Below are 10,133 nucleotides of genomic sequence, written 5' to 3'. Positions count from 1 at the left end.
AGCACCCTGGTGATGGTCAGGGTGGGTGGAGAACTTCATGCAAAAGTAGGGGGTGGTGGGGTTGGTTTGTTTTTTTCTGGAGGGGGGGGGAGAGATGGGTTGTTGGGAAGGACAGGTTGGAGGGAGGAGGAAAGAAAGGCCACCTGGACAGAAGGGTCTGGGTGCCTGAAGCCTCAGGTCATTGGATCCATCTTTTCCAGACTCTTTTATTTTTTAGTGCATCGGGTTTGTCTGCATGAACCAGAGATTGTCCAGCTTGGTTGTTCCCCTTGGACTGAGCAAGGTGGCTGGGAGAACCAGATGGGGGTTGACTTGTAGCCCCTGTTCCTGGAAGTTCTCCTGGTTTTGGGGGGGGGGGGGATTTTGGGCCAGAAGTCCCTGGAATCACCTGGCCAGGAGGGGCTGGGACTCAAGGACAGTTTGTAGAATGGAGCTCTGGTTGTTCCTGCCTCTTCCTTCCTGCCAGGCTGCAGAGACCTCCCCCCTCCATTCCCATCTCTTGCTCCTGCTGGTGGGAAGCCCTGCCCAGGTTTTTCCAAGGCTGCCACGGGGTGGTGGCCAGCAAACCTGTCCCTGCAGCGTGTCACCTGTGTCCCTGCCAAGCCCTCCACCCCCTCTGCCGTGGGGAGCATCCAGATGCTCTCCCACCAGATCTTTTCCTCCCTGCCAGCTTAGTTTTGGCCCATCACAGCCAGCAATGCAGGTATCTGCCTTTCCCCAGAGCTCCTCCTCATGCAGAGGAGGACACATCATCCCCTGGATCTGCTGGAGCTCTGGAAAAGCTTTTCCAGCTCTAAGTCTTTGGAGAAGATGCGTGTGGGAAAGCCCCAGGTTGCCTACAGGAGCCTCGTGGTCCCGTGGCCTGGCTGCTTGGTGGTGTGAGGTTGGCAACCTGACCTGCCCCTGGACTCAGAGGTGACCTTTTCTGTTTGCCAGAGGAGCCTGCAAAGGACCAGAGGACGTGGAGAGGACAGAGAGAGACAGAGCACAGCCCGGCTGGGTGTGGGATGGTTCCTGCAGCACCGCCAGGAGCAGAAGAGGCAGAAGAAGGTTTGGGCAACGCTCTTCACACCACGCTGTGCTGCTTCCACAGCTGCTCCCTTGGTCCCCTTCACACTTCCTGGGCCGTGGGGTGGTGTGTGGCCTGTGCCCGTGGAGGATGAGCAGCTTCCCCGTGGTGCTGCCCGTGCCAGCCGGGACCAACAGCGTCTTGGCTGAAGGAGACGGGAGCTGAGCTGAGCAAGGCTGGACCCTTGGGTGAAGCTTCCATCAGCTCCTTCGTGGTGTGGCTTCGACTCCAGCACCCCAGGAAGCTGAGCAACCCTGCGTGGCCAAGGGAAGGGGTGGGGGGGGGGTGGTGCTGAGCCCAGAGGGACACTTCCCAGCAGAGGGGGAGGTGGTGGCAGGGGGTGCAGCGAGAGGAGAGGCAGCTGTTTCCAGGGGTGGCTGGCGAAAGGACTCGACTGTCGGTTGGGTGGGTGGGTCTCACGGCTGTTAGTAGAGCTGGAGCTGGAGCTTCATCCTCAGTGCTTGGCCCAGCTCCCCTGCTAAGTAGTTGAGGTGGTTCTTGGCCTCCAGTTTCTGCAGTTCCCTCTTTCGGAAGAGGGACACGCTGACGATCTCCAGCCGGTAGGTGCCCGGCAGGACCCGCTTGCGGCCCAGGTGCAGGTAGCTGAGCCCCTCCTTCTGGTGGATCTGGAAGTAGCCCTCCTCATTCCCCTGGGAGATCAGGTACCTGACACGGTTCTCCAGGGGTTCCACAGCTGGCAGGAGCTCCAGGATGTGCTCCTTGTGAGCCAGGTCGGAGAGGTTCAGGGTCATGGACAGAGGAGCGTCCACGTCCATGCTGGCCAAGTTCACAGCGTGGTCCTTGGGAAGGAAGCAGGGGGGTTAGTGTGACAGGTACCAGCTCATGGCTGGGTGAAGGAGAACTTAATTTAGAGGAGGTGTGCCCCATGGGTCAATCCCAAAACCAGCTCTGAGAAGTGGGTGTGACTTCTATGGTCCTTGGGGTGTCTTAGTACCCTCATAGAATTGCCAAGGTTGGAAAAGACCTTCAAGATCATCAAGTCCAACCACCCAGCCCACAAACCCTAACCACTAAACCATCCTATGCAACACCACGTCTACCCCTTTTTTGAACATCTCCAGACCTCTTTGTGTCTCAGACTCCAGCAGCCAGTACCCAGCCCCCAGCAGCAGGGACCAATACATTCATGGACACTTTTCTCCCAAGGTTGAAGGGCCCATAATGACTTCCCAACCCAGTCTGTCCTGTCCAAGCTTTTAAACTTCTTGGGGGAGCCTTGGACAGAGGCCAGAACTTCCCTCCAAGGAAGAACCTGTACTTGTAGCCCCAGGTCTTGTCTGCAGTCAGACAGTGAGTGCTGACATCCCCTGTGGGACCTGCTCCCCCACCAGTTCCCCTTGCAAGGAAACCTCTGTTCTTGGTCCCACGCATCTCCAGCCATTTGTGGCCAACCCACCTCAGCGGGTGTCACTTCAGGTTGCCCTGATCTCCTCTAAGGTATTTGTGAAAGACCACCTTCCATTCCTGCAGGACTGCTGGACTCGGTGCCACCAACACCCAAGCACCCAGCACGGGCAGGGGCAGAGCTGCTGTCTGAGGCAGCCCCACAGGTTGGGGGCACGTTGCATGGGACCCACTCCAGCACCCACGGGACCCAGCTCTGGCCTTGCCCCACCCCAACCAGGAGACCATGGAGTCCTTACCTGGTGCTTCTCGGTGCCATTGACGCTGCGTCGCTGCCGACCCCTCTTGGGGTAGCCATTTATCTTGCACTCGTAGCAGGTCTCGGGGGACAGCAGGTTGTCTTCATCCTCCTCCTGAGGGGCAGGAAGGTAGGAACCTTTCCCGAAACCCAAGCCAGAAATACAGTGTCTGGTGGCAGAAGAGCAGAGAGACCCATCTCAGATTCCTGCTTCGAGAAGGGAATCTCACCGTTGCCCTGGCAGGTTCTCCAGGTGGCACCCAGGAACACATGGAGGACCATCCCTGGGGACAGGGCACGGCAGGTTCTCCAGGTGGCACCCAAAAACACATGGAGGACCATCCCTGGGGACAGGGCACGGCAGGTTCTCCAGGTGGCACCCAAAAACACATGGAGGACCATCCCTGGGGACAGGGCATGGCATGTTCTCCAGGTGGCACCCAGGAACACATGGAGGACCATCCCTGGGGACAGGGCATGGCTTGTACAGAGTGGCTTGTACACAGGACCTGCCTGAGGGACACCTAAACAAGATGGGTAGGTTGAATCTGTCTGCACTCTGGACTAGCTGGACCTGCAAGAGCATCTGCTCAGTGCCAGCAGCTGCACTTGACCATTGGAAGTGGAAGAGGAGATGGGCATTAAGATGAGGATCTTGTGCTGGGTGAGGAACAGTCTGGCAAGGAGCAGCCCATGGGACTCCCACGGGAATGGGAGCTCCTGGGGCTCCTTCAGATGGGTGGCAGCGAGCATGAAGCCTGGAGCATTTCTGGGGGCACCACAGCCAGCCAGTATCCCCCAGGAAGGTACAAGGGCCTGGGGACAACCTGCTGGCTGCCCTCTTACCCTTGTCCTGCTCGGAAGTAGCCTCCAGGACATCCACAGAGGTAGCCCCCATCCGTGTTGGAGCAGCCGTAGCTGCAGGGGCTGCCGCCGGCCGAGCACTCGTCCACGTCCTGACACCCCCCAAAGGTCTGGTCAAAGTCGAAGCCAGAAGGACAAACACACTTGAAACTCCCCAGGGTGTTGTAGCAGGAGGCAGAGCCACAGGCGGTGGGGCTGGAGCACTCGTTTTCATCTGTACCCAAGAAGAGCAGAACTGGTCAGATGTGGAGCAGGAAGGAGCTCCGGGGGCTTCCCAACCCCCCCCCAGCCCAAGGAACCACCTCCAAGCTCCAGCACCTGCCCAGGGGCACTTCAGCCCTGCAGGGCCCTGGAATTTTTTTCTCCTCCTGCAACGCAGGGAGCTGTTGGCATCAGGAGCAGCAGGAGCTCAGCCCTCTGCAGAACAGCTCCTGGGAGCCCCTGGGGCAGGGAGAACCTGGGGCAGGACCAGGACAGGGCTCTGGGCACCACCCGTCCCTGGGGCAGGAGGGAAACTCTGATGGGTTTCATAGAACCCCAGACTGGTTTGGGTTGGAAGGGACCTGAAAGATCATCCAGTCCCAACCCCCCTGCATGGGCAGGGACACCTCCCACCAGCCCAGGCTGCTCCAAGCCCCATCCAACCTGCCCTTCAACACTGCCAGGGATGGGGCAGCCACAGCTTCCCTGGGCAACCTGGGCCAGGCTCTCCCCACCCTCACACTCCAGAATTCCCTCCTCATGTCTCACCTCAATCTCCCTCTGCCAGTTTTCATCCATCCCCCCTTGTCCTCTCCCTCCCTGCCCTTGTCCCAAGTCCCTCCCCAGCTTTCCTGGAGCCCCTTCAGGCACTGGAAGCTGCTCTAAGGTCTCCCTGGAGCCTTCTCTTCTCCAGGCTGAACACCCCAACTCTCCCAGCCTGGTTCCACAGCAGAGCTGCTCCAGCCCTTGGATCACCTCCGTGGCCTCCTCTGGACTGGCTCCATTTCATTGGCAGAGATGAACCCAGAATCCAGTGTCCAGAGATGACCAGGGGTGTCCGGAGAAGGACTCAGGGCTTGGCCATCCCCTGTCCCTGTCCCCCACTCACCCACACACTGGTTCCACTGGTAGTGCTGCACGTAGCCCTGGGGGCACCCACATCTGTAGCCCCCCAGCACGTTCTGGCAGCCGTGCTGGCACCGGTGGTTTCCATCACACTCGTCCACATCTGCAGCAAGGGAAGACAGAAGGTGGTGAGACAACCTCTCCCTGTCCTGCAGGCAGGGCTGGCTGCACAGGGCCCACCTGCCTGGCAGGCAGCAGCCTTGAGGGTGCTCATGGGGTTGGGTGGGTGGTTCTTCTGCCTAATTATGTCTCTGCAGCTTGGATTTGAAGAACAGCCAAGGCCCCCATGCACCTCTTGCAGCCCCTGCTGGGATGGCTTTTGCTGTAAGGTCACAGAATCATCCCATCATCAAGGTTGGAAAAGACCTCTAAGATCATCAAGTCCAACCACCAACCCAACACCACCATGCCCACTAAACCATGTCCTGAAGTGCCACGTCTCTGTGTTTTTTGAACACCTCCAGGGGTGGGGGTTCCACCACCTCCCTGGGCAGCCTGGGCCAGGGCTTGAGAGCCCTTCCAGGGAAGAAGTTTCTCCTAATATCCAACCTAGACCTCCCCTGGGCAACCTGAGGCTGTTGCCTCTGGTTCTGTCGCTTGTTCCTTGGGAGAAGGGACTGACCCCCCTTGCTCCAACCTCCTCTCAGGCAGTTGCAGAGCCAGAAGGTCTCCCCTCAGCCTCCTCTTCACCAGGCTGAACAATCCCAGTTCCCTCAGCTGCTCCTCATAAGACTTTTTCTCCAAACTTCTTCTCTTAACCACCTGCCCCAGACCATTACCAGATCTCACCTACTTCAGGCTTTTCTTTAGTGGGGTTTGGCCAGCATGAGATCTCTCCTGAGGAGACACAGGCCCATTCCTTCCCCACCTTTGGCTGCTATGGTTGCAGCACCAAGACCTCCATCTACTTGTCCAAGAGCCAGAGTTTCTCCAGGCAGGTCAGGCACTGACCTCTCCTGTGCACCAGGGCTTCCCATGTGGGCCTCCCCAGGGAGGATCAGTCCCTTCTTGGCTGGACTGAGCTGCCTTAGAGACTGTGAGTGAACGTGGAGATCTTCCACCTGGAACACGTGCCTGTCAAAGCCCCAGAGCCCCAGACCCACCTTCACAGTTGACACCAGAGCTGTCGAGGGAGAATCCTTTCTGACACTCGCAGTTGTAGCTGCCTGGGGTGTTCAGACACTGTCCTTTGGCTCCGCACAGGGAGGGCTGAGCTGTGCACTCATTATTGTCTGCAAAACACCAGTGGCTGCTTGGAAGTCCATCCCCAAGGATGTGTGGAAGCTCTGCAGCTCCCTCAAGCCTGGAGCTCAGCCCTGGCTGAGAGCAGACAGACCAGGCAGGTCACAGAAGCTCAGAGTTGTTCTGGTTGGAAAAGACCTTTCAGAACATCGATCCCAAGCACTAACCCAACTCCACCCAGTCCTGTGCTGACCCATGTCCCTCAGCACCACATCTCCAGGGCTTGGAAACACCTCCAGGGGTGGGGATTCCACCACCTCCCTGGGCCAGGGTTTGAGAGCCCTTTCAGGGAGGAAGTTTCTTCTAATATCCAATCTCAACCTCCCTTGGGCACCTTGAGGCCATTTCCTCTGGTCCCATCACTTGTTCCCTGGGAGCAGAGACCGACCCCCCTGGCTCCAACCTCCTCTCAGGCAGTTGCAGAGCCAGAAGGTCTCCCCTGAGCCTCCTTTTCTCCAGGCTGAACCCCCAGCTCCCTCAGCTGCTCCTCCCAAGACTTGGGCTCCAGCCTCTTCCCCAGCTCCCTTGCCCTGAACAGAAGCCCAGGCCAACTGGAGAGGGGCAACGCTCTAGGGTCAGAGCTGGGGGGGCTGGAAAGACTCCCCATGGCTCCAAACTCAGCCCAGGACCTTGTTGGTGCTGCTCAGGGAACATCTCTACTCACCAATGCAGGACGAGTGGTGCTGAGTGAAGCCTGGGGGACATTTGCAGTTGAACCCTCCAATAACGTTCACACAGAGGAACTGGCAGTTGTGCTGCTTGGTGGAACATTCATCCAAATCTAAAGCAACAGGGACAAGACCACGTGTCTCATGGATCCTACTGAGATATCTTTGTGGTCTGAGTTTGGGACACCTAGATGTGGGGGGAGAGAGATGGGGCAGGGTCTCCTCTGCCTTCTCCTTGGTGAATACCTTTGCAGATCTTCCCATCTTCTTGCAGAACGTAGCCTCGGGGGCAGGAGCACTGGTAGCTGCCTTCTGTGTTCTTGCAGATGAAGTTACATGGCTTGGGGGACTGGTTGCACTCATCCAGGTCTAAACTCGAGAGATGAGACACATCAGCATTCAGAGGGTGTGCTGCTGGACTGAGTCCCACCACCCCATGGACCAAAGGGCTCCTCAATACTCCTCAGACCCAGCTCCCTCGGTCCATCTTCATAGCAGACCATGGGCAAAGCCTCCAGAGCTACGGAGAGTCTGGCCAGGGGGGCAGGTCCCGGGAGGGGGGTTAGAGGACTCTCCTCCTGCTTCAAAGCAGGGATGGAAGCCTGGCCAGGTCTGTCTGGAGCTGGGGTCTCCCCCTCCCTCCTTCTGTCCTCACCCACGCAGGCGGTGCCGGTGATCTCGGCCGTGTAGCCCAGGCGGCAGTGGCAGCGGAAGGAGCCGATGCTGTTGATGCACTGCCCGTTCCTGCAGAGGTTGGGCAGGACCTTGCACTCATCGATGTCTGTGGGAGGGAGAGAAGGAGCCATCAGTGCCACTGCTGCCCCCGTCCCCACGTCCCTGTGCCCCTGCTGGGACACCAGGGACATCCAAAGAGCTGCAAAGTAACCTTGCGGGGGCATCTGGTCACCGCGTGGGTCTGGCCCAACCGCTTCCCAGGGGAATTCTGCTCAGAAGCATCCGAGCAGAACACATCTCTGCTTCCTCTTCCCTGCCCTGCCCAGCTCACCTCTCCCATCTGTGGAGTACCCTGGCCCATGAGGACACATCTTCTTGTACTGGGCGGTGCCGGGCAGGGGGCAGAGCTCGCACTGGGGGCCCCAGCTGCGCCCGCTGTTGCAGCAGCACTCGGATTTGGTGACCAGGTTGCGGTTGGTGGAGGACATCTGGCACATGGTCTGCAGCACTTCGGTGAAGCAGAACCCCTGGCGGGTGTCTGGGAAGAGGGAATAGGGAGACGAGGTCAGGACCTGAGTCAGTGTCAGCACTAGGGACAACCGAGCAGCTTCTTCAGGCTGTCCCAGCTCCAGCCCGGAAGGTAGCGCAGTTTGGATGACGCTAAAGGAGACGCCCCAACAACCTTCTCAGGAAGCCTGAGAAGCATCATCGGTGATTAAAGAGAAGCTGCTCAAGACCCTCCCAGGGCTCAGGACTTACCAATACACTCCGTGCCAGAGGGGCTGACTTCAAAGCCCTCGTTGCAGTCGCAGCGGTAGCTCCCGACCGTGTTGACGCAGCGGCCGTTGGGGCAGATCCCGGGCTTGGTGCGACACTCGTTCTCATCTAGGAAGGAAGGAGCCACCAAGAGATGTGGTTGAGGACAGATCTCAGCTTTCTATGAATCCCCACGCTAGCCCTCAGTATGAAATGTCCTCAGCTAGGACTTGAGGACCATCTCCACGTCCTTAGGCTGTTGAGAAGCACAGCCACTCGCCCAGGACCTCATGCAGAGTAGGGTGACTGAGGATCCAGCCATGAGGGCCATGGAGATGATCCAAGGCTGGAGCAGCTCTGCTCTGGAGACAGGCTGGGAGAGTTGGGGTGTTCAGCCTGGAGAAGAGAAGGCTCCAGGGAGACCTTAGAGCAGCTTCCAGGGCCTGAAGGGGCTCCAGGAAAGCTGGGGAGGGACTTGGGACAAGGGCAGGGAGGGAGAGGACAAGGGGGGAGGGATGAAAACTGGAAGAGGGAGATTGAGGGGAGACATGAGGAGGGAATTCTGGAGTGTGAGGGTGGGGAGAGCCTGGCCCAGGTTGCCCAGGGAAGCTGTGGCTGCCCCATCCCTGGCAGTGTTGAAGGGCAGGTTGGATGGGGCTTGGAGCAACCTGGGCTGGTGGGAGGTGTCCCTGCCCATGCAGGGGGTTGGGACTGAATGACCTTTAAGGTCCCTTCCGACCCAAACCACTCTGGGGTTCTATGATTCTCTGGTTTGCTGGGCTCACTCCACATTCCTGCTGTGCCCAACACTGGCCCTTCCAAAAGCAGCTCAGTGCAAAGCAGGTTGACACAGACATGGAGGGACCTCCTAGAAAGGACACACAGCATCATCCTGTGCCCTCCTGTGTGGGACCTGTGCAGAGCCACGGGCCAGAGGTGAACAGAGGGTGGGTTTGTGCAGGCATCTAGTGGGACATGCAGGAAGTTCTGACATGTGGGAAACCCCACGAGAAGCTGTTTTGTCAGAAGGACAAGAAATAAAGCTACATGGACAATGCCTGGAAGAGGATGGTCTCCAGCCCCAGTGGGACCCCCTCCCAGCCTGGCCCCTGGTACCTGTGCAACCTTCTCCATCGGGCCTGCGCTGCATTCCTGGTGGGCAGATGCACATGAAGGTGCCGATGAGGTTCTTGCACAGCATCCCTCGAGACTCACAGTCGTGCAGCCCCTCTGCACACTCATCCAGGTCTGCAACAGAGAACCTGATGAGACCACGTCCCACCTGCCAGCTCTGCAGCACTCTGAGGACGACTGGGTGCTCACATCTGCACCATCCCACCAAGCCCCCTGCCTTGGTCCGGGCTGGCTGGCAACACAGCACGGACACCAGGGTGGGTGAGCACAAGAGGTGCCAGCCTGGATGTTCTGCCTTCTCTGTGCAGCACCAGAGCCCGTGCAGGGGCTGGGGAGGGCGTGGGTGCTCCCCTGATGGGTGCAGGAGGGGCTGTTACCTCTGCACATCCTCCTGTCTTCTCGCAGGGCGTACCCAGAGGGGCAGGTGCACTCGTAGGAGCCGAAGGTGTTGATGCAGCGGAAGGCGCAGAGCAGGGGGTTCAAGGAGCACTCGTTGATGTCTGGGAGGCAGGAGAGAGGGGAGAGCTCGACCCTGCTCCCAGCACAGTCAGCTGGGCAGTACTGGTGGCAGGGGACCCCCCCTGGACAGACTGTCCCCCTCCCCTTCATCTCATGAGAACTTTGTCCCACCAAGGCTTCCTGTCATGGTCTCTGGTGGCAGAGGGGAAGGCACCTTTGATGGGTTTGATGGGGATGGGGTCCTGGCTCCCTGGGGAGCCAGCTCCTGCATTTAGACAGGTCTCACAGAATCATAGACCATGCCGAGTTGGAAGGGACCCATCAGGATCATCGAGTCCAACTCCTGTCCCTGTGTCTCCAGACCACCTCCTGGGCTCCAGCCTTGGGGGAAGCCGCAGGGGACCAGCACTGGTGTGCACGCTGGTGTGGAGATGAGCCCCAGCCAGCTTCTCTGCACTGTCCAGCAGAGACTGACCCAGGCAGTGACCCAGTGGGG

At 58.9% G+C, this 10,133-nt stretch overlaps 1 protein-coding gene across 1 annotated transcript in view; it reads right to left on the bottom strand.

The window, feature by feature from the left end:
• Nucleotides 1-1,494: 1,494 nt before the first annotated feature.
• The window catches only part of LOC127394028 (fibrillin-2-like), a 101,371-nt gene continuing 92,732 nt past the window's right edge, over nt 1,495-10,133 (bottom strand). The window contains exons 53-64 of the mRNA XM_051639725.1: nt 9,556-9,678; nt 9,161-9,292; nt 8,048-8,173; nt 7,620-7,826; nt 7,269-7,394; nt 6,860-6,982; nt 6,610-6,726; nt 5,807-5,935; nt 4,687-4,806; nt 3,579-3,810; nt 2,734-2,902; nt 1,495-1,869 (exon numbers count right to left, since the gene is read on the bottom strand). Of these exons, the coding sequence (XP_051495685.1) occupies nt 1,495-1,869; nt 2,734-2,902; nt 3,579-3,810; nt 4,687-4,806; nt 5,807-5,935; nt 6,610-6,726; nt 6,860-6,982; nt 7,269-7,394; nt 7,620-7,826; nt 8,048-8,173; nt 9,161-9,292; nt 9,556-9,678 (1,979 nt within the window). The remainder of the gene's footprint in view (nt 1,870-2,733; nt 2,903-3,578; nt 3,811-4,686; nt 4,807-5,806; nt 5,936-6,609; nt 6,727-6,859; nt 6,983-7,268; nt 7,395-7,619; nt 7,827-8,047; nt 8,174-9,160; nt 9,293-9,555; nt 9,679-10,133) is intronic.

This window comes from Apus apus, chromosome 24 (assembly GCF_020740795.1).
Source record: "Apus apus isolate bApuApu2 chromosome 24, bApuApu2.pri.cur, whole genome shotgun sequence".
Lineage (NCBI taxonomy): Eukaryota > Metazoa > Chordata > Aves > Apodiformes > Apodidae > Apus > Apus apus.
The sequence above is the reverse complement of the archived record's forward strand: the minus strand, read 5'-3'. Positions and strand labels throughout refer to the sequence as shown.